Source organism: Scyliorhinus canicula, chromosome 13 (assembly GCF_902713615.1).
Source record: "Scyliorhinus canicula chromosome 13, sScyCan1.1, whole genome shotgun sequence".
NCBI lineage: Eukaryota > Metazoa > Chordata > Chondrichthyes > Carcharhiniformes > Scyliorhinidae > Scyliorhinus > Scyliorhinus canicula.
The window spans coordinates 51,652,398-51,677,087 of NC_052158.1; the positions used below are offsets into that span (position 1 = coordinate 51,652,398).

Below are 24,690 nucleotides of genomic sequence, written 5' to 3' on the forward strand. Positions count from 1 at the left end.
AATCTTATTAATGTGAAGGGACTCGAAGCCCCCGAGTGTAGAGACCTTGGTTAGTGACATGGCTGGGTTTCTCAGTCTCGAGAAAATAAAGTTTGCCTTAAGAGGGTCAATGTTAGGGTGGCAGGCGTTCGTCGACTTTCTCGGGGAAAATTAAAATGTCATCAGGTTCAGTATTCCAGGAGGGTGGGGTTGGGGGGCTGGCGGGTTGTTGTTGTATGGTTGAGGTGTGTGAAGATTGGGCTGAGGGGGGCGGAAAACTTTATTTTACCATGTTGATGTCAATGTTTATGTTCCTGTTATAAAATTTTTCAAGTACCTCAATAAAATATGATATAAAAAAAAGGAGTGTTCCTTTCCAGTTGGGGAACACTTCAGCAGTCAAGGACATTCAGCCTCCGATGTTCAGGCAAACATTCTCTAACACATCTTTCAAGACACACACAACAAAGCAGAATCGCTGAGCAGAAACTGGTAGCCAAGTTCTGTACACATGAGGACGGCCTCAACTGGGATCTCGGGTTCATGTCACATTACATGTAACCCCCCACCATACTGTCTGAGTTTGCAGAATCCAACTCACTGTCCTGGCTTGAGACAATTCACACCTCGATTATCTGTGATTATCCCTCACTCCACTCATACTGGGCGGGATTCCCTAATAATGGGGCTATGTCCCCACGCTGGCGTGAAAACCGACACCAACACTCCGGCGTCAATGGCCCACGAAACTGAGGAATTCTCCCCATTCTGGGGGGTAGCTTGATGCCGGAGTGGTCCCCGCAGCTTCAGCCGGTGAGGTGCTGACAGTTCGCGCATGCACAGAACGGCCGTGTATTTCCGCACATGCGCGGAATGGCCAGCGTATTTCCGCGCATGTGCGGGGATTCCCTTCTCCGCGCCGCCCACCGGGCAATGTGGCAGTGCCCTTTAGGGGCCCAGCGTGGAGTAAAGTAGGCCCCCACGGAACCAGCCCACCTGCCGATCGGTAGGCCCCGATCGTGGGCCAGGCCACCGTGAGGGCTCCTCCCCCTCCCAGGGTCAGATCCCCCCCGCCCCCTCCAGGACGGTCCTCACACTCACACTCCCGCCGTGTGGGAGGTGAGTAATCCACGGCAGGGGGACTCGGCCAAACTCGGAGCCCAATCTCCGGGGGAGGGGGGAGGGAGGCAGGGGGGGCCGCTGTCAACGGCCAGATCCCGCGGGTGCCCAAAAAATGGCGCTGGAGAATAGGAAAGCCGGCGTCGGGGCGGGACTTGCTCCTCCCGTCGAGGATTCTCCGACCTGGCGCAGTGTCAGAGAATCCCGGCCGCTGTCTGTTCTTGTAAAGATTGTTTACCTGTAAAGACTCACATTCCAACCATTCTTCACATTCCATCTGTAATTATCTTGCAATCGTGTCTCTCGTGTATATGTTGTGATGAAGGAGCACTGCTCTGAAAGCAGGTGATCTCAAACAAACCTGTTGGACTTTAACCTGGTGTTGTGAGACTTCTTACTGTAAGAGACTCATTAACTTTTAGACTGGTCCCTATCCCTGTGTGAGGGTCCCTATCCCTGTGTGAGGGTCCCTATCCCTGTGTGAGGGTCTCTGTCCCTGTGTGAGTGCCTCTGTCCCTGTGTGAGGGTCTCTGTCTCTGTGTGAGGGTCTCTGTCTCTGTGTGAGTGTCTCTGTCCCTGTGTGAGGGTCTCGGTCCCAGTGTGAGGGTCCCTATCCCTGTGTGAGGGTCTCTGTCTCTGTGTGAGTGTCTCTGTCCCTGTGTGAGGGTCCCTATCCCTGTGTGAGGGTCTCTGTCCCTGTGTGAGGGTCTGTATCCCTGTGTGAGGGTCCCTATCCCTGTGTGAGGGTCCCTATCCCTGTGTGAGGGTCTCTGTCTCTGTGTGAGTGTCTCTGTCCCTGTGTGAGGGTCCCTATCCCTGTGTGAGGGTCTCTGTCCCTGTGTGAGGGTCTGTATCCCTGTGTGAGGGTCCCTATCCCTGTGTGAGGGTCCCTATCCCTGTGTGAGGGTCTCTGTCACTGTGTGAGTGTCTCTGTCCCTGTGTGAGGGTCCCTATCCCTGTGTGAGGGTCTGTATCCCTGTGTGAGGGTCCCTATCCCTGTGTGAGGGTCTCTGACCCTGTGTGAGTGTCTCTGTCCCTGTGTGAGGGTCTCGGTCCCAGTGTGAGTGTCTCTGTCCCTGTGTGAGGGTCCCTATCCCTGTGTGAGGGTCTCTGTCCCTGTGTGAGGGTCTGTATCCCTGTGTGAGGGTCCCTATCCCTGTGTGAGGGTCCCTATCCCTGTGTGAGGGTCTCTGTCTCTGTGTGAGTGTCTCTGTCCCTGTGTGAGGGTCTGTATCCCTGTGTGAGGGTCTCTGTCCCTGTGCGAGGGTCTCTGTCCCTGTGTGAGGGTCTCTATCCCTGTGTGAGCATCTCTACCCCTGTGTGAGGGTCTCTGACCCTGTGTGAGGGTCTCTGACCCTGTTTGAGGGTCTCTATCCCTGTGTAAGGGTCTCTGTCCCTGTGCGAGGATCTCTGTCCCTGTGTGAGGGTCTCTGACCCTGTTTGAGGGTCTCTATCCCTGTGTGAGGGTCTCTGTCCCTGTGCGAGGATCTCTGTCCCTGTGTGAGGGTCTCTATCCCTGTGTGAGGGTCCCTGTTCCTCTGTGAGCGTCTCTATCGCTGTGTGAGGGTCTCTGACCCTGTGTGAGAGTCTGTATCCCTGTGTGAGGGTCTCTGACCCTGTGTGAGGGTCTCTGACCCTGTGTGAGGGTCCCTATCCCTGTGTGAGGGTCTCTGTCCCTGTGCGAGGGTCTCTGTCCCTGTGTGAGGGTCTCTATCCCTGTGTGAGGGTCCCTGTCCCTGTGTGAGGGTCCCTATCCCTTTGTGAGGGTCTCTGTCCCTGTGTGTGTCTCTGTCCCTGTGCGAGGGTCTCTGTCCCTGTGTGAGGGTCCCTATCCCTGTGTGAGGGTCTCTGTCCCTGTGTGTGTCTCTGTCCCTGTGCGAGGGTCTCTGTCCCTGTGTGAGGGTCTGTATCCCTGCGTGAGGGTCTCTGACCCTGTGTGAGGTCTCTATCCCTGTGTGAGGGTCTCTGTCCCTGTGTGAGGGTCTCTGTCCCTGTGTGAGGGTCTGTATCCCTGTGTGAGGGTCCCTATCCCTGTGTGAGGGTCCCTATCCCTGTGTGAGGGTCTCTGTCTCTGTGTGAGTGTCTCTGTCCCTGTGTGAGGGTCCCTATCCCTGTGTGAGGGTCTCTGTCCCTGTGTGAGGGTCTGTATCCCTGTGTGAGGGTCCCTATCCCTGTGTGAGGGTCCCTATCCCTGTGTGAGGGTCTCTGTCACTGTGTGAGTGTCTCTGTCCCTGTGTGAGGGTCCCTATCCCTGTGTGAGGGTCTGTATCCCTGTGTGAGGGTCCCTATCCCTGTGTGAGGGTCTCTGACCCTGTGTGAGTGTCTCTATCCCTGTGTGAGGGTCTCTGTCTCTGTGTGAGGGTCTCTGTCTCTGTGTGAGTGTCTCTGTCCCTGTGTGAGGGTCTCGGTCCCAGTGTGAGTGTCTCTGTCCCTGTGTGAGGGTCCCTATCCCTGTGTGAGGGTCTCTGTCCCTGTGTGAGGGTCTGTATCCCTGTGTGAGGGTCCCTATCCCTGTGTGAGGGTCCCTATCCCTGTGTGAGGGTCTCTGTCTCTGTGTGAGTGTCTCTGTCCCTGTGTGAGGGTCTGTATCCCTGTGTGAGGGTCTCTGTCCCTGTGCGAGGGTCTCTGTCCCTGTGTGAGGGTCTCTATCCCTGTGTGAGCATCTCTATCCCTGTGTGAGGGTCTCTGACCCTGTGTGAGGGTCTCTGACCCTGTTTGAGGGTCTCTATCCCTGTGTAAGGGTCTCTGTCCCTGTGCGAGGATCTCTGTCCCTGTGTGAGGGTCTCTGACCCTGTTTGAGGGTCTCTATCCCTGTGTGAGGGTCTCTGTCCCTGTGCGAGGATCTCTGTCCCTGTGTGAGGGTCTCTATCCCTGTGTGAGGGTCCCTGTTCCTCTGTGAGCGTCTCTATCGCTGTGTGAGGGTCTCTGACCCTGTGTGAGAGTCTGTATCCCTGTGTGAGGGTCTCTGACCCTGTGTGAGGGTCTCTGACCCTGTGTGAGGGTCCCTATCCCTGTGTGAGGGTCTCTGTCCCTGTGCGAGGGTTTCTGTCCCTGTGTGAGGGTCTCTATCCCTGTGTGAGGGTCCCTGTCCCTGTGTGAGGGTCCCTATCCCTGTGTGAGGGTCTCTGTCCCTGTGTGTGTCTCTGTCCCTGTGCGAGGGTCTCTGTCCCTGTGTGAGGGTCCCTATCCCTGTGTGAGGGTCTCTGTCCCTGTGTGTGTCTCTGTCCCTGTGCGAGGGTCTCTGTCCCTGTGTGAGGGTCTGTATCCCTGCGTGAGGGTCTCTGACCCTGTGTGAGGTCTCTATCCCTGTGTGAGGGTCTCTGTCCCTGTGTAAGGGTCCCTGTCCCTGTGTGTGTGTCTGTCCCTGTGTGAGGGTCTCTGACCATGTGTGAGGGTCTCTGAACCTGTGTGTGGGTCTCTATCCCTGTGTGAGGGTCTCTGTCCCTGTGTGAGGGTCTCTGACCCTGTGTGAGAGTCTCTATCCCTGTGTGAGGGTCTCTGTCCCTGTGTGAGGGTCTCTGTCCCTGTGCGAGGGTCTCTGTCCCTGTGTGAGGGTCCCTATCCCTGTGTGAGGGTCTCTGTCTCTGTGTGAGGGTCTCTGTCCCTGTGTGAGGGTCTCTGACCCTGTGTGAGGGTCTCTGCCCCTTTGTGAAGGTCGCTAACCCTGTGTGAGGGTCTCTGTCCCTGTGTGAGGGTCTGTATCCCTGTGTGAGGGTCTCTATCCCTGTGTGAGGGTCTCTGACCCTGTGTGAGGGTCTCTGACCCTGTGTGAGGGTCTGACCCTGTGTGAGAGTCTCTGTCCCTGTGTGAGGGTCTCTGTCCCTGTGTGAGGGTCTCTGTCTCGGTGTGAGGGTCCTTGTCCCTGTGTAAGGGTCCCTGTCCCTGTGTGTGTGTCTGTCCCTGTGTGAGGGTCTCTGACCATGTGTGAGGGTCTCTGAACCTGTGTGTGGGTCTCTATCCCTGTGTGAGGGTCTCTCTCTCCCTGTGTGAGGGTCTCTCTCTCCCTGTGTGAGGGTCTATATCCCTGTGTGAGCATCCCTGTTCCTGTCTGAGGGTCTCTGTCCCTGTGTGAGGGTCTCTATTCCTGTGTGAGGGTCTCTGTCCCTGTGTGAGGGTCTCTGTCCCTGTGTGAGGGTCTCTGTCCCTGTGTGTGTCTCGGTCCCTGTGTGAGGGTCTCTGTCCCTGTATGAGGGTCTCTGTCACTGGGTGAGGGTCCCCATTCCTGTGTGAGTGTCCTTATCCCTGTGTGAGGGCCCCTATCCCTGTGCGAGCGTCTCTGACCCTGTGTGAGGGTCTATATCCCTGTGCGAGCGTCTCTGACCCTGTGTGAGGGTCTCTGACCCTGTGTGAAGGTCACTGACCCTGTGTGATTGTCTCTGACCCTGTGTGAGGGTCTCTGTCCCTGTGTGAGGGTCCCCATTCCTGTGTGAGGGTCTCTGTCCCTGTGTGAGGGTCGCTGTCCCTGTGTGTGTCTCTGTCCCTGTGTGAGGGTCCCTGTCCCTGTGTGAGGGTCCCTGTCCCTGTGTGAGGGTCCCGATCCCTGTGTGAGGGTCTCTATCCCCGTGTGAGGGTCTCTGTCCCTGTGTGTGTCTCTGTCCCTGTGTGAGGGTCTATATCCCTGTGCGAGCATCTCTGACCCTGTGAGGGTCTCTATCCCTGTGTGAGGGTCTCTATCCCTGTGTGAGGGTCTCTATCCCTGTGTGAGGGTCTCTGTCCCTGTGTGTGTCTCTGTCCCTGTGTGAGGGTCTATATCCCTGTGCGAGCATCTCTGACCCTGTGTGAGGGTCTCTGACCCTGTGTGAGGGTCTCTGTCCCTGTGTGAGGGTCTGTATCCCTGTGTGAGTGTCTGTCCCTGTGTGAGGGTCTCTATCCCTGTGTGAGGGTCTCTGTCCCTGTGTGAGGGTCTCTATCCCTGTGTGAGGTTCTCTGTCCCTGCGTGAGGGTCTCTGACCCTGTGTGAGGGTCTCTGACCCTGTGTGAGGGTCTCTGTCCCTGTGTGTGTGTCTGTCCCTGTGTGAGGGTCTCTATCCCCGTGTGAGGGTCTCTGTCCCTGTGTGTGTCTCTGTCCCTGTGTGAGGGTCTATATCCCTGTGCGAGCATCTCTGACCCTGTGAGGGTCTCTATCCCTGTGTGAGGGTCTCTATCCCTGTGTGAGGGTCTCTATCCCTGTGTGAGGGTCTCTGTCCCTGTGTGTGTCTCTGTCCCTGTGTGAGGGTCTATATCCCTGTGCGAGCATCTCTGACCCTGTGTGAGGGTCTCTGACCCTGTGTGAGGGTCTCTGTCCCTGTGTGAGGGTCTGTATCCCTGTGTGAGTGTCTGTCCCTGTGTGAGGGTCTCTATCCCTGTGTGAGGGTCTCTGTCCCTGTGTGAGGGTCTCTATCCCTGTGTGAGGTTCTCTGTCCCTGCGTGAGGGTCTCTGACCCTGTGTGAGGGTCTCTGTCCCTGTGTGTGTGTCTGTCCCTGTGTGAGGGTCTCTATCCCTGTGTGAGGGTCTCTGACCAAGTGTGAAGGTCTGTGACCCTGTGTGAGGGTCTCTTTCCCTGTGTGAGGGTCTCTGTCCCTGTGTGAGGGTCTGTATCCCTGTGTGAGGATCTGTATCCCTGTGTGAGGGTCTCTGACCCTGTGTGAGGGTCTCTGTCCCTGTGTGAGGGTCTCTATCCCTGTGTGAGGGTCTCTGACACTGTGTGAGGGTCTCTATCCCTGTGTGGGTCTCTATCCCTGTGTGAGGGTCTCTGTCCCTGTGTGTCTCTGTCCCTGTTTGAGTGTCTCTGACCCTGTGTGAGGGTCTGTATCCCTGTGTGAGGGTCTCTGTCCCTGTGTGAAGGTATCTGTCCCTGTGTGATGGTCTCTATCCCTGTGTGAGGGTCTCTATCCCTGTGTGAGGGTCTCTGACCCTGTGTGAGGGTCTCTATTCCTGTGTGAGGGTCTCTATCCCTGTGTGAGGGTCTCTGACCCTGTGTGAGGGTCTCTATCCCTGTGTGAGGGTCTCTATCCCTGTGTGAGGGTCTCTGACCCTGTGTGAGGGTCTCTGACCTTTCTTTATATTTTGTTTGACAGGAACTCTCCGCCAAGGTTCAGGAGTCTCTTGCGAAGGCCAACCATGTTGCTGTGGAAACCTTCTCTTCCATAAAGACAGTGCGGAGCTTTGCGAATGAGGATGGAGAGTCTCGTCGCTATGGCGATCGTCTGGAGGATACCTACCGACTCAATAAGAAGGAGGCTGTAGCCTACGCTGGTTTCATGTGTACGAACAGTGTAAGTGACCACAGCCCTCCATCTTGGGTGGTTTGTGGAGCACACTGCGAGGCTGAGAGGAACATGGTAGTTAAATCACAAGGGTGATGTGGGCCTTTGACACATCTCTTAGGAGTGTGGGTGTGAGTGGGGAGTGAGGGTGTGATTGGGGAGTGAGGGTGTGATTGGGGAGTGAGGGTGTGATTGAGGAGTGAGGGTGTGATTGAGGAGTGAGGATGTGATTCGGGAGTGAGGGTGTGATAGGGGAATGAAGGTGTGATTGAGGTGAAGTTGTGACTGGAGAATGAGGGTGTGATTGAGGATTGAGGGTGTGATTGGGGAGTGAGGGTGTGATGGAAGAGTGAGGGTGTGATTGAGGAGTGAGGATGTGATTGGGGAGTGAGGGTGTCATTGGGGAATGAGGGTGTGATTGAGGTGAAGGTGTGACTGGAGAATGAGGGTGTGATTGAGGATTGAGGGTGTGATTGGGGAGTGAGGGTGTGATGGAAGAGTGAGGGTGTGATTGGGGAGTGAGGGTGTGATTGAGGAGAGAGGTTGTCATTGGGGAATGAGGGTGTGATTGAGGTGAAGGTGTGACTGGAGAATGAGGGTGTGATTGAGGATTGAGGGTGTGATTGGGGAGTGAGGGTGTGACTGAAGAGTGAGGGTGTGATTGGGGAGTGAGGGTGTGATTGAGGAGAGAGGGTGTCATTGGGGAATGAGGGTGTCATTGAGGTGAAGGTGTGACTGGAGAATGAGGGTGTGATTCAGGATTGAGGGTGTAATTGGGGAGTGAGGGTGGGATTGAAGAGAGGGTGTGATTGAGGAGTGAGGGTGTGATTGGAGAATGAGGGTGTGATTGAGGAGTGAGGGTGTGATTGGGGAATGAGGGTGGGATTGAGATGAAGGTGTGATTGGGGAGTGAGGGTGTGATTGAGGATTGAGGGTGTGATTGGGGAGTGAGGGTGTGATTGAAGAGTGAGGGTGTGATTGAGGAGTGAGGATGTGATTGAGGAGTGAGGGTATGATTGGGGAATGAGGGTGCGATTCGAGAATGAGGGTGTGATTGCGGAATGAGGGTGTGATTGGGAAATGAGGGTGCGATTGGGGATTGAGGGTGCGATTGCAGAATGAGGGTGCGATTCGAGAATGAGGGTGTGATTGCGGAATGAGGGTGTGATTGGGGAGTGAGGGTGTGATTGAAGAATGAGGGTGTGATTGAGGAGTGAGGGTGTGATTGAGGAGTGAGGGTATGATTGGGGAACGAGGGTGTGATTGAGGAGTGAGGGTGTGATTGGAGAATGAGGGTGTGATTCAGGAGTGAGGGTGGGATTGAAGAGAGGGTGTGATTGAGGAGTGAGGGTGTGATTGGGGAATGAGGGTGTGATTGGGTTATGAGGGTGTGACTGGAGAATGAGGGTGTGATTGGGGAGTGAGGGTGTGATTGGGTAATGAGTGTGTGATTGGGGAGTGAGGGTGTGATTGGGGAGTGAGGGTGTCATTGAGGAGTGAGGGTGTGATTGGGGTGAGGGTGTGATTGGGAAATGAGGGTGCGATTGGTGAATGAGGGTGCGATTGGGGAATGAGGGTGTGATTGAGGTGAAAGTGTGACTGGAGAATGAGGGTGTGATTGAGGATTGAGGGTGTGATTGGGGAGTGAGGGTGTGATTGAAGATTGAGGAGTGAGGCTGTGATTGAGGAGTGAGGGTGTGAGTGGGAAATGAGGATGTGATTGCAGAATGAGGGTGTGATAGGGGAATGAGGGTGTGATTGGGGAATGAGGGTGTGATTGGGAAATGAGGGTGAGATTGGGGAGTGAGGGTGATTGGGGAGTGAGGGTGTGATTGGGGAGTGAGGGTGCGATTGGAGAATATGGGTGCAATTGGAGAATGAGTGTGTGATTGGAGAATGAGGGTGTGATTGGAGAATGAGGGTGTGATAGGGGAATGAGGGTGTGATTGGGGAATGAGGGTGTGATTGGGAAATGAGGGTGAGATTGGGGAGTGAGGGTGATTGGGGAGTGAGGGTGTGATTGGGGAGTGAGGGTGCGATTGGAGAATATGGGTGCAATTGGAGAATGAGTGTGTGATTGGAGAATGAGGGTGTGATTGGAGAATGAGGGTGTGATTGGAGAATGAGGATGTGATTGGGGAATGAGGGTGTGATTGGGGAATGAGGGTGTGATTGGGGAATGAGGGTGTGATTGGGGAGTGAGTGTGTGATGGTGGAGTGAGGGTGTGATTGGGGAGTGAGGCTGTTTTGGGGAGTGAGGGTGTGATTGGGGAGTGAGGGTGTGATTGGGAAGAGAGGGTGTGAATGGGAAATGAGGGTGTGATTGGGGAGTGAGGGTGATATTGAGAAATGAGGGTGTGATTGGGGAGTGAGGGTGTGATTGGGGAGTGAGGATGTGATTTGGGAAATGAGGGTGTTATTGGGAAATGAGGGTGTGATTGGGGAGTGAGGGTGTGATTGGGGAGTGAGGGTGTGATTGGGGAGTGAGGGTGTGATTGGGGAGTGAGGGTTTGATTGAGGAATGAGGGTGTGATTGGGGAATGAGGGTGCGATTGGGGAGTGAGGGTGTGATTGGGGAGTGAGGGTGTAATTGAGGAGTGAGGGTGTGATTGAGGAGTGAGGGTTTAATTGAGGAGTGAGAGTGTGATTGGGAAATGACGGTGTGATTGGGGAATGAGGGTGTGATTGGAGAATGAGGGAGTGATTGGAGAGTGAGGGAGTGATTGGGGAGTGAGGGTGTGATTGGGGAGTGAGTGTGTGATTGAGGAGTGAGGGTGTGATTGAGGAGTGAGGGTTTAATTGAGGAGTGAGAGTGTGATTGGGAAATGACGGTGTGATTGGGGAATGAGGGTGTGATTGGAGAATGAGGGAGTGATTGGGGAGTGAGGGAGTGATTGGGGAGTGAGGGTGTGATTGGGGAGTGAGGGTGTCATTGAAGAGTGAGTGTGTGATTGAGGAGTGAGCGTGTGATTGAGGAGTGAGGGTGTGATTGGGAAATGAGGGTGCGATTGGGGAGTGAGGGTGTGATTGAGGAATGTCAGCGTGGTCAGTTTGAGCATAGTTTCTCTCCGGGACCCTGCGGTAATGGGTCCCGGGCAGTGAGAGATTGGGGAAAGCGCAACCTTGTTCTCACTCTGTCTTTGTGTTGCCTCTCCTCTGTCTCAGCTATCGGACTTGGTTCTGAAGGTCAGTCTCCTTTACTGTGGCGGATGCCTCGTGGAAGCAGGAAACGTCACCAGTGGGAATCTCGTCTCCCTGATATTTTACCAGCTGCAGTTTACCACGACAATTGAGGTGAGGGAAGCAGCTTTGTTCAGGAGAGAATACTAATCGCATCGACAGCTGACATCCAGAAACCTGATACCCAGACACTGATCGTCAGACATCACACGGACTGGTCACACTGTGTACATGGTCATCACACTGACTGGTCACTGTGTACATGGTCATCATACTGACTGGTCACACTGTGTACACGGACATCACACTGATTGGTCACACTGTGTACATGGACATCACACTGACTGGTCACTGTGTACACGGACATCACACTGACTGGTCACACTGTGTACACGGACATCACACTGACTGGTCACACTGTGTACATGGACATCACACTGACTGGTCACACTGTGTACATGGACATCACACGGACTGGTCACACTGTGTACATGGACATCACACTGACTGGTCACACTGTGTACACGGACGTCACACTGACTGGTCACACTGTGTACATGGGCATCACACTGACTGGTCACACTGTGTACATGGACATCACACTGACTGGTCACTGTGTACATGGTCATCACACTGACTGGTCACACTGTGTACATGGACATCACACTGACTGGTCACACTGTGTACATGGACATCACACTGACTGGTCACACTGTGTACATGGACATCACACTGACTGGTCACACTGTGTACATGGACATCACACTGACTGGTCACACTGTGTACACGGACATCACACTGACTGGTCACACTGTGTACATGGACATCACACTGACTGGTCACACTGTGTACATGGACATCACACTGACTGGTCACACTGTGTACATGGACATCACACTGACTGGTCACACTGTGTACATGGACATCACACTGACTGGTCACACTGTGTACATGGACATCACACTGACTGGTCACACTGTGTACATGGACATCACACTGACTGGTCACACTGTGTACATGGACATCACACTGACTGGTCACACTGTGTACATGGACAGCACACTGACTGGTCACACTGTGTACACGGACATCACACTGACTGGCCACACTGTGTACATGGACATCACACTGACTGGTCACACTGTGTACACGGACATCACACTGACTGGTCACACTGTGTACATGGACATCACACTGACTGGTCACACTGTGTACATGGACATCACACTGACTGGTCACTGTGTACATGGACATCACACGGACTGGTCACACTGTGTACATGGACATCACACTGACTGGTCACACTGTGTACATGGACATCACACTGACTGGTCACACTGTGTACACGGACATCACACTGACTGGTCACACTGTGTACATGGACATCACACTGACTGGTCACACTGTGTACATGGACATCACACTGACTGGTCACTGTGTACATGGACATCACACTGACTGGTCACACTGTGTACATGGACATCACACGGACTGGTCACACTGTGTACATGGACATCACACTGACTGGTCACTGTGTACATGGACATCACACTGACTGGTCACACTGTGTATACGGACATCACACTGACTGGTCACACTGTGTACATGGACATCACACTGACTGGTCACACTGTACATGGACATCACACTGATTGGTCACACTGTGTACATGGACAATCACACTGACTGGTCACACTCTGTACATGGACATCACACTGACTGGTCACTGTGTACATGGTCATGCAACACTGGCTGTCACAATGTGTACATGGTCATATCACACGGACTGGTCACCTGTGTACATGATATCACACTGACTGGTTACACTGTGTACATGGATAAGGGCCTCACGGTAGCATGGGTGGTTAGCATCAATGCTTCACAGCTCCAGGTCCCAGGTTCGATTCCCGGCTGGGTCACTGTCTGTGTGGGAGTCTGCACGTCCTCCCTGTGTGTGCGTGGGTTTCCTCCGGGTGCTCCGGTTTCCTCCCACAGTCCAAAGATGTGCGGATTAGGTGGATTGGCCATGCTAAATTGCCCGTAGTGTAAGGTTAATGGGGAGATTGTTGGGTTACGGATATACAGGTTACGTGGGTTCAAGTAGGGTGATCTTTGCTCGGCACAACATCGAGGGCCGAAGGGCCTGTTCTGTGCTGTACTGTTCTATGTTCTATGTTCTATATCACACTGACTGGTCACACTGTGTACATGGATATCACACTGACTGGTCACACTGTGTACATGGATATCACACTGACTGGTCACATTGTGTACACGGACATCACACTGACTGGTCACACTGTGTACATGGATATCACACTGACTGGTCACACTGTGTACATGGACATCACACTGACTGGTCACACTGTGTACATGGTCATCACACTGACTGGTCACACTGTGTACATGGACATCACACTGACTGGTCACACTGTGTACATGGACATCACAATGACTGGTCACACTGTGTACATGGACAGCACACTGACTGGTCACACTGTGTACATGGTCATCACACAGGCTGGTCACACTGTGTACATGGTCATCACACTGGCTGGTCACACTGTGTACATGGTCATCACACTGGCTGGTCACACTGTGTACACGGACATCACACTGACTAGTCACACTGTGTACATGGTCATCACACGGACTGGTCACACTGTGTACATGGACATCACACTGACTGGTCACTGTGTACATGGACATCACACGGACTGGTCACACTGTGTACACGGACATCACACTGACTGGTCACACTGTGTACATGGACATCATACTGACTGGTCACACTGTGTACATGGACATCACACTGACTGGTCACACTGTGTACATGGTCATCACACTGACTGGTCACACTGTGTACACGGACATCACACTGACTGGTCACACTGTGTACATGGACATCACACTGACTGGTCACACTGTGTACATGGACATCACACTGACTGGTCACTGTGTACATGGACATCACACTAACTGGATACACTGTGTACATGGACATCACACTGACTGGTTACACTGAATACATGGACAGCACACTGACTGGTCACAGTGTGTACATGGATATCACACTGACTGGTCACAGTGTGTACAAGGACATCACACTGACTGGTCACAGTGTGTACATAGTCATCACATTGACTGGTCACACTGTGTACATGGACATCAAATTGACTGGTCACACTGTGTACATGGACATCAAAGTGATTGGTCACACTGTGTACATGGACATCACACTGACTGGTCACTGTGTACATGGACATCACACTGACTGGTCACACTGTGTACATGGACATCACACTGACTGGTCACACTGTGTACATGAAATATCACACGGACTGGTCACACTGTGTACACGGACATCATACTGACTGGTCACTGTGTACATGGTTATCACACTGACTGGTCACACTGTGTACACGGACATCACACTGACTGGTCACTGTGTACATGGTCATCACACTGACTGGTCACACTGTGTACATGGACATCGCACTGACTGGTCACTGTGTACATGGTCATCACATTGACTGGTCACACTGTGTACATGGACATCACACTTACTGGTCACACTTTGTAAAAGGACATCACACTGACTGGTCGCACTGTGTACATGGACATCACACTGACTGGTTACACTGAATACATGGACAGCACACTGACTGGTCGCACTGTGTACATGGACAGCACACTGACTGGTCACACTGTGTACATGGATATCACACTAACTGGATACACTGTGTACATGGATATCACACTGACTGGTCACACTGTGTACATGGATATCACACTAACTGGATACACTGTGTACATGGACATCACACTGACTGGTTACACTGAATACATGGACAGCACACTGACTGGTCACACTGTGTACATGGACATCACAGTGATTGGTCACACTGTGTACATGGATATCACACTAACTGGTCACACTGTGTACATGGATATCACACTAACTGGTCACACTGTGTACATGGATATCACACTAACTGGTCACACTGTGTACATGGATATCACACTGACTTGTCACACTGTGAACATGGATATCACACTAACTGGTCACACTGTGTACATGGACATCACACTGACTGGTCACACTGTGTACATGGACATCACACTGACTGGTCACACTGTGTACATGGATATCACACTGATTGGTCACACTGTACATGGACATCACACTGACAGGTCACACTGTGTACATGGACATCACACTGATTGGTCACACTGTGTACATGGATATCACACTGACTGGTCACACTGTGTACATGGATATCACACTAACTGGTCACACTGTGTACATGGATATCACACTGACTGGTCACACTGTGTACATGGATATCACACTGACTTGTCACACTGTGTACATGGATATCACACTAACTGGTCACACTGTGTACATGGACATCACACTGACTGGTCACACTGTGTACATGGACATCACACTGACTGGTCACACTGTGTACATGGATATCACACTGATTGGTCACACTGTACATGGACATCACACTGACAGGTCACACTGTGTACATGAAATATCACACTGACTGGTCACACTGTGTACATGGACATCACACTGACTGGTCACACTGTGTACATGGATATCACACTGACTGGTCACACTGTGTACATGGATAAGGGGCCTCACGGTAGCATGGTGGTTAGCATCAATGCTTCACAGCTCCAGGGTCCCAGGTTCGATTCCCGGCTGGGTCACTGTCTGTGTGGAGTCTGCACGTCCTCCCTGTGTGTGCGTGGGTTTCCTCCGGGTGCTCCGGTTTCCTCCCACAGTCCAAAGATGTGCGGATTAGGTGGATTGGCCATGCTAAATTGCCCGTAGTGTAAGGTTAATGGGGAGATTGTTGGGTTACGGGTATACAGGTTACGTGGGTTCAAGTAGGGTGATCTTTGCTCGGCACAACATCGAGGGCCGAAGGGCCTGTTCTGTGCTGTACTGTTCTATGTTCTATGTTCTATATCACACTGACTGGTCACACTGTGTACATGGATATCACACTGACTGGTCACACTGTGTACATGGATATCACACTGACTGGTCACATTGTGTACACGGACATCACACTGACTGGTCACACTGTGTACATGGATATCACACTGACTGGTCACACTGTGTACATGGACATCACACTGACTGGTCACACTGTGTACATGGTCATCACACTGACTGGTCACACTGTGTACATGGACATCACACTGACTGGTCACACTGTGTACATGGACATCACAATGACTGGTCACACTGTGTACATGGACATCACACTGACTGGTCACACTGTGTACATGGTCATCACACAGGCTGGTCACACTGTGTACATGGTCATCACACTGGCTGGTCACACTGTGTACATGGTCATCACACTGGCTGGTCACACTGTGTACACGGACATCACACTGACTAGTCACACTGTGTACATGGTCATCACACGGACTGGTCACACTGTGTACATGGACATCACACTGACTGGTCACTGTGTACATGGACATCACACGGACTGGTCACACTGTGTACACGGACATCACACTGACTGGTCACACTGTGTACATGGACATCATACTGACTGGTCACACTGTGTACATGGACATCACACTGACTGGTCACACTGTGTACATGGTCATCACACTGACTGGTCACACTGTGTACACGGACATCACACTGACTGGTCACACTGTGTACATGGACATCACACTGACTGGTCACACTGTGTACATGGACATCACACTGACTGGTCACTGTGTACATGGACATCACACTAACTGGATACACTGTGTACATGGACATCACACTGACTGGTTACACTGAATACATGGACAGCACACTGACTGGTCACAGTGTGTACATGGATATCACACTGACTGGTCACAGTGTGTACAAGGACATCACACTGACTGGTCACAGTGTGTACATAGTCATCACATTGACTGGTCACACTGTGTACATGGACATCAAATTGACTGGTCACACTGTGTACATGGACATCAAAGTGATTGGTCACACTGTGTACATGGACATCACACTGACTGGTCACTGTGTACATGGACATCACACTGACTGGTCACACTGTGTACATGGACATCACACTGACTGGTCACACTGTGTACATGAAATATTACACGGACTGGTCACACTGTGTACACGGACATCATACTGACTGGTCACTGTGTACATGGTTATCACACTGGCTGGTCACACTGTGTACATGGTCATCACACTGGCTGGTCACACTGTACATGGTCATCACACTGACTAGTCACACTGTGTACACGGACATCACACTGACTGGTCACTGTGTACATGGTCATCACACTGACTGGTCACACTGTGTACATGGACATCGCACTGACTGGTCACTGTGTACATGGTCATCACATTGACTGGTCACACTGTGTACATGGACATCACACTTACTGGTCACACTTTGTAAAAGGACATCACACTGACTGGTCGCACTGTGTACATGGACATCACACTGACTGGTTACACTGAATACATGGACAGCACACTGACTGGTCGCACTGTGTACATGGACAGCACACTGACTGGTCACACTGTGTACATGGATATCACACTAACTGGATACACTGTGTACATGGATATCACACTGACTGGTCACACTGTGTACATGGATATCACACTAACTGGATACACTGTGTACATGGATATCACACTGACTGGTCACACTGTGTACATGGATATCACACTAACTGGTCACACTGTGTACATGGATATCACACTGACTTGTCACACTGTGTACATGGATATCACACTAACTGGTCACACTGTGTACATGGACATCACACTGACTGGTCACACTGTGTACATGGACATCACACTGACTGGTCACACTGTGTACATGGATATCACACTGATTGGTCACACTGTACATGGACATCACACTGACAGGTCACACTGTGTACATGGACATCACACTGATTGGTCACACTGTGTACATGGATATCACACTGACTGGTCACACTGTGTACATGGATATCACACTAACTGGTCACACTGTGTACATGGATATCACACTGACTGGTCACACTGTGTACATGGATATCACACTGACTTGTCACACTGTGTACATGGATATCACACTAACTGGTCACACTGTGTACATGGACATCACACTGACTGGTCACACTGTGTACATGGACATCACACTGACTGGTCACACTGTACATGGATATCACACTGATTGGTCACACTGTGTACATGGACATCACACTGACAGGTCACACTGTGTACATGAAATATCACACTGACTGGTCACACTGTGTACATGGACATCACACTGACTGGTCACACTGTGTACATGGACATCACACTGACTGGTCACTGTGTACATGGATATCACACTGACTGGTCACACTGTGTACATGGACATCACACTGACTGGTCACACTGTGTACATGGACATCACACTGACTGGTCACACTGTGTACATGGATATCACACTGATTGGTCACACTGTACATGGACATCACACTGACAGGTCACACTGTGTACATGGACATCACACTGATTGGTCACACTGTGTACATGGATATCACACTGACTGGTCACACTGTGTACATGGATATCACACTAACTGGTCACACTGTGTACATGGATATCACACTGACTGGTCACACTGTGTACATGGATATCACACTGACTGGTCACACTGTGTACATGGACATCACACTGACTGGTCACACTGTGTACATGGACATCACACTGACTGGTCACACTGTGTACATGGACATCACACTGACTGGTCACACTGTGTACATGGACATCACACTGACTGGTCACACTGTGTACATGGACATCACACTGACTGGTCACCTGTGTACATGGACATCACACTGACTGGTCACACTGTGTACATGGACATCACACTGACTGGTCACACTGTGTACATGGACATCACACTGACTGGTCACACTGTGTACATGGACATCACACTGACTGGTCACTGTGTACATGGACATCACACTGACTGGTCACACTGTGTACATGGACATCACACTGACTGGTCACACTGTGTACATGGACATCACACTGACTGGTCACACTGTGTACATGGACATCACACTGACTGGTCACACTGTGTACATGGACATCACACTGACTGGTCACACTGTGTACATGGACATCACACTGACTGGTCACTGTGTACATGGACATCACACTGACTGGTCACACTGTGTACATGAAATATCACACTGACTGGTCACACTGTGTACATGGACATCACACTGACTGGTCACACTGTGTACATGGACATCACACTGACTGGTCACACTGTGTACATGGACATCACACTGACTGGTCACACTGTGTACATGGACATCACACTGACTGGTCACACTGTGTACATGGACATCACACTGACTGGTCACACTGTGTACATGGACATCACACTGACTGGTCACTGTGTACATGGACATCACACTGACTGGTCACACTGTGTACATGGACATCACACTGACTGGTCACACTGTGTACATGGACATCACAGTGACTGGTCACACTGTGTACATGGACATCACACTGACTGGTCACACTGTGTACATGGACATCACACTGTCTGGTCACACTGTGTACATGGACATCACACTGACTGGTCACACTGTGTACATGGATATCACACTGACTGGTCACACTGTGTACATGGACATCACACTGACTGGTCACACTGTGTACATGGATATCACACTGACTGGTCACACTGTGTACATGAAATATCACACTGACTGGTCACACTGTGTACATGGACATCACGCTGACTGGTCACGCTGTGTACATGGACATCACACTGACTGGTCACACTGTGTACATGGACATCACACTGACTGGTCACACTGTGTACATGGTCATCACATTGACTGGTCACACTGTGTACATGGATATTACACTGACTCGTCACACTGTGTACATGGACATCGCACTGACTGGTCACACTGTGTACATGAAATATCACACTGACTGGTCACACTGTGTACATGGACATCACACTGACTGGTCACACTGTGTACATGGTCATCACATTGACTGGTCACACTGTGTACAAGGACATCGCTGACTGGTCACATGTGTACATGGACATCACACTGACTGGTCACTGTGTACATGGACATCACACTGACTGGTCACACTGTGTACATGGATATCACACTAACTGGTCACACTGTGTACATGGACATCACACTGACTGGTCACACTGTGTACATGGACATCACACTGACTGGTCACACTGTGTACATGGATATCACACTGATTGGTCACACTGTACATGGACATCACACTGACAGGTCACACTGTGTACATGGACATCACACTGACTGGTCACACTGTGTACATGGATATCACACTGATTGGTCACACTGTGTACATGGACATCACACTGACTGGTCACACTGTGTACATGGACATCACACTGACTGGTCACACTGTGTACATGGACATCACACTGACTGGTCACACTGTGTACATGGACATCACACTGACAGGTCACACTGTGTACATGGACATCACACTGACTGGTCACATTGTGTACATGGACATCACATTGACTGATCACACTGTGTACATGGACATCATACTGACTGGTCACACTGTGTACATGGACATCACACTGGCTGGTCACACTGTGTACATGAAAGATCACACTGACTGGTCACACTGTGTACATGGACATCACAGTGATTGGTCACACTGTGTACATGGACATCACAGTGATTGGTCACACTGTGTACATGGACATCACACTGACTGGTCACACGGTGTACATGGACATCACACTGACTGGTCACACTGTGTACATGGACATCACACTGGTCACTGTGTACATGGACATCACACTGACTGGTCACACTGTGTACATGGACATCACACTGACTGGTCACACTGTGTACATGGACATCACAGTGATTGGTCACACTGTGTGCATGGACATCACACTGACTGGTCACACTGTGTACATGGACATCCCACTGTCTGGTCACACTGTGTACATGGACATCACACTGACTGGTCACACTGTGTACATGGATATCACACTGACTGGTCACACTGTGTACATGGACATCACACTGACTGGTCACTGTGTACATGGATATCACACTGACTGGTCACACTGTGTACATGAAATATCACACTGACTGGTCACACTGTGTACATGGACATCACGCTGACTGGTCACGCTGTGTACATGGACATCACACTGACTGGTCACACTGTGTACATGGACATCACACTGACTGGTCACACTGTGTACATGGTCATCACACTGACTGGTCACACTGTGTACATGGATATTACACTGACTCGTCACACTGTGTACATGGACATCGCACTGACTGGTCACACTGTGTACATGAAATATCACACTAACTGGTCACACTGTGTACATGGACATCACACTGACTGGTCACACTGTGTACATGGTCATCACATTGACTGGTCACACTGTGTACAAGGACATCGCTGACTGGTCACATGTGTACATGGACATCACACTGACTGGTCACTGTGTACATGGACATCACACTGACTGGTCACACTGTGTACATGGATATCACACTAACTGGTCACACTGTGTACATGGACATCACACTGACTGGTCACTGTGTACATGGACATCACACTGACTGGTCACACTGTGTACATGGATATCACACTGACTGGTCACACTGTGTACATGGACATCACACTGACTGGTCACACTGTGTACATGGACATCACACTGACTGGTCACACTGTGTACATGGACATCACACTGACTGGTCACACTGTGTACATGGACATCACACTGACTGGTCACACTGTGTACATGGACATCACACTGACTGGTCACACTGTGTACATGGACATCACACTGACAGGTCACACTGTGTACATGGACATCACACTGACTGGTCACATTGTGTACATGGACATCACATTGACTGATCACACTGTGTACATGGACATCATACTGACTGGTCACACTGTGTACATGGACATCACACTGGCTGGTCACACTGTGTACATGAAAGATCACACTGACTGGTCACACTCTGTACATGGACATCACACTGACTGGCCACACTGTGTACATGGACATCATACTGACTGGTCACACTGTGTACATGGATATCACACTGACTGGTCACACTGTGTACATGAAATATCACACTGACTGGTCACACTGTGTACATGGACATCATACTGACTGGTCACACTGTGTACATGGACATCACACTGACTGGTCACACTGTGTACATGGACAGGATACCTGAGCATGATCTCTCTTTATTACTCCCTTTCCTTTTTTGAGAGAGCAACATAAAATCCCTACAGTGCTGAATTAGGCCATTTGGCCCATTGGGTCTGCATCGACCCTCTGAAAGGGCACTGTATCTCAGCCCATCCCAGTGCCCTATCATATCATCATTACCACACCAAACTTGCACATCATGAGACACTAAGGGGTAGTGAAGCATGACCAATTCACCTAACCTGTGCATATTTAGACCGTGGGAGGAAACCGGAGCACCCGGAGTCATCCCACGCAGACACGAGGGTGAACATGCAAACTCCACAAAGACAGTCACCCGAGCCCGAAATTGACCCAATCCCTGGCGCTGTGTGACAGCAGTGCGAACATATGCATTTCTTACTTGGAACTCGCTGGCCCTCCTCCTCCTATGCTCCCGTTTGGGGGGTTGGGGGGTAGCGCAGATTTGGTGGTGTGTTCTGCAGCACTGGGGAAGGTAGAGGATACCGAAAGCCTGTGTTCAGGAGGCCAAGAGGAAATCCCTCTTTTTCACCTGAGTCTCCTGACTTCCTATTTTTCTGAAAAATTTGGAGTACCCAATTCTTTTTTCCAATTAACAGGCAATTTAGCGTGGCCAATCTCCCTACCCTGCACATCTTTTTGGGTTGTTGGCGTGAAACCCACGCAGGCACAGGGAGAATGTGCAAACTCCACAGGGACAGTGACCTGTGGCTGGGATGAACCTGGGACCTTGGCGCCCTGAGGTAGCAATGCTAACCATTGCGCAACCGTTTGATCCTCACTTCCTGGTTTAACTGAAGGGATCTTGCTGTGAGGTGTCGCCAATGGCTTGGAGGGCCGAAGGGCCTGTTCCCATGCTGTACTTTTCTTCGTTCTTGTTCTTTATCTGATGTGAAGGTATGTGCAGTAACGTGAGGTGACCTAACAAGTTGCTTCCCTCTCTCTGTTGTGACCGCTGTCAGGTCCTGATGAACGTCTACCCCAATGTGAAGAAGGCTGTCGGGGCCTCGGAGAAGGTTTTCGAGTACATGGATCGTAAGCCAGCAGTTTCCACCATGGGGACGCTCGTCCCAGATAGGCTGAGAGGTCACGTAGAGTTCAGGAACGTGACATTCGCCTACCCCAAGCGACCAGACACCAAGGTGTTGCAGGTAGGGAGGCTCTTCACTGTCCATCATTTTCTGGGAATGTCACGGATCGGTAAGGGAATGTGAGAGGCTGCGCCAAGCAGGGGGTCAATGCTGAGACAGATAGAGTGAAACTGAGAGAATGAAAGTTAGAGAGACAGAAAGAGATAGATTGATAGTAAGATAGAGACGGACAGACGTCATATGACGTCAGCCGCGCATGCGCGGGTGACGTCATCGCGTTTTTGCGCGAAACCCGCGCATGCGCGGTCCGGATTGCCCCTCAGCCGCCCCGCGTATTGATACTGCGGGGCGGCGGAAGGACAAATAGTGCGCGGGCATCGGGCCCGCTGCCCGCGATCGGTGGGCACCGATCGCGGGCCCATGGCACCCTTGGCACGGCCGTGGTACTGCCGTGCCAATCGGTGCCATGGTTATTTTTTTCCAGGTGGTCACGACGTTTTTACGAACGGCAGGACCAGGTGTGTTTGCCGTTCGTGAAAAGGTCGTAAAGGGCTGGGACTTCGGCCCTTCTAACAGCTGTGAATCGCTGCCGGCCGTAAAAAAACGGCGGCAGCGATTCGTGTCGGGACTTCGGCGGGGGGGTGGGAGAATAGCGGGAGGGCGGGAAAAATGTCGGGAAGGCCCTCCCGCTATTCTCCCACCCGTCGTGGGGGGCGGAGAATTTCGCCCATAGAGAGAGGTTGGGAGGAGGATGGAGAAAAAGTGTGAGAGCTATAGGGAGAGAGTAGGAGATTGATAGAGAGAGAGAAAGTGAGAGAGATAGACAGACAGAGAATGAGAGGTAGAGAGCGAAAGAGAGAGGCCGAGATTCTCCCATTTGGGGACTAAGGGCGCGATTCTTCGCAAATGCGGAGAGTCGTGAAGGCTGCCGTGAAACCGGCCGTTTTTCACGGCAGCCTCCGCGCCCCCTCCCGGACCCTGATTCTGCTCCCCGGTCGGGGCTAGCAGCCGGGCCCCGTGAACCTCGGCATCGCGGGCTTAGCGAATTTCGCTAAGCCCGCGCGCCAAAGTTAACGACGGCTGACGCAAATGATGACGTCAGCCGCACATGCGCGGATTGGACGGCTCCAACCCGCGCATGCGCGGATGACGTCACCACGCATATTCATGAAACCCGCGCATGCGCGGGCCGTTATGCCCCTCAGCCGCCCCGCGGACTGATCCAGCGGGGCGGCGGAGGAACAAAGAGTGCGCGGGGTTCGGACCCGCTGCCCGCGATCATTGGGCTCCGATCGTGGGCCCATGGCACCCTTGGCACGGCCGTGGTGCGGCCGTGCCAATCGGTGCCATGGTTCCCCAGAACTGCACTTTGCGGCCGTTTTCAGGAACTGTGAGAGCAGGTGTGTTGGAGTTCGTGATAACGGCCGTAAAGGTCTGGGAAATCGGCCCATCGGCTAGGGGAGAATCGCTGCTCGCCGTAAAAAAGGGCGAGCAGCCATTCGTGTCGGGGGGGCGGGCGTGGAGGGGGGAGAATAGCGGGAGATCGGGAAAAATGTCGGGAAGGCCCTCCCGCTATTCTCCTACCCGTCGTGGGGGGCGGAGAAACGCGCCCCATGTCTCTATGCCCACCGGAAAACGGGCGAGAATCACTCCGGACTTTTTCCTCCATTTTTCAGTGGGCTAGCAGGGCCATGGGTGTGTCCCACCGTTCTGGCTGCCGACGGGGCCATGCTGTCCAGACCTTGTGGGCGCTGTCGACATGGTGGAGCCACACAGTGGGCCCGCGC

At 51.9% G+C, this 24,690-nt stretch overlaps 1 protein-coding gene across 1 annotated transcript in view; it reads left to right on the forward strand.

The window, feature by feature from the left end:
- tap1 (transporter 1, ATP-binding cassette, sub-family B (MDR/TAP)) overlaps positions 1-24,690 on the forward strand; it is a 69,820-nt gene that overhangs the window by 19,941 nt on the left and 25,189 nt on the right. The window contains exons 6-8 of the mRNA XM_038816372.1: positions 7,156-7,353; positions 10,510-10,638; positions 22,775-22,963. Of these exons, the coding sequence (XP_038672300.1) occupies positions 7,156-7,353; positions 10,510-10,638; positions 22,775-22,963 (516 nt within the window). The remainder of the gene's footprint in view (positions 1-7,155; positions 7,354-10,509; positions 10,639-22,774; positions 22,964-24,690) is intronic.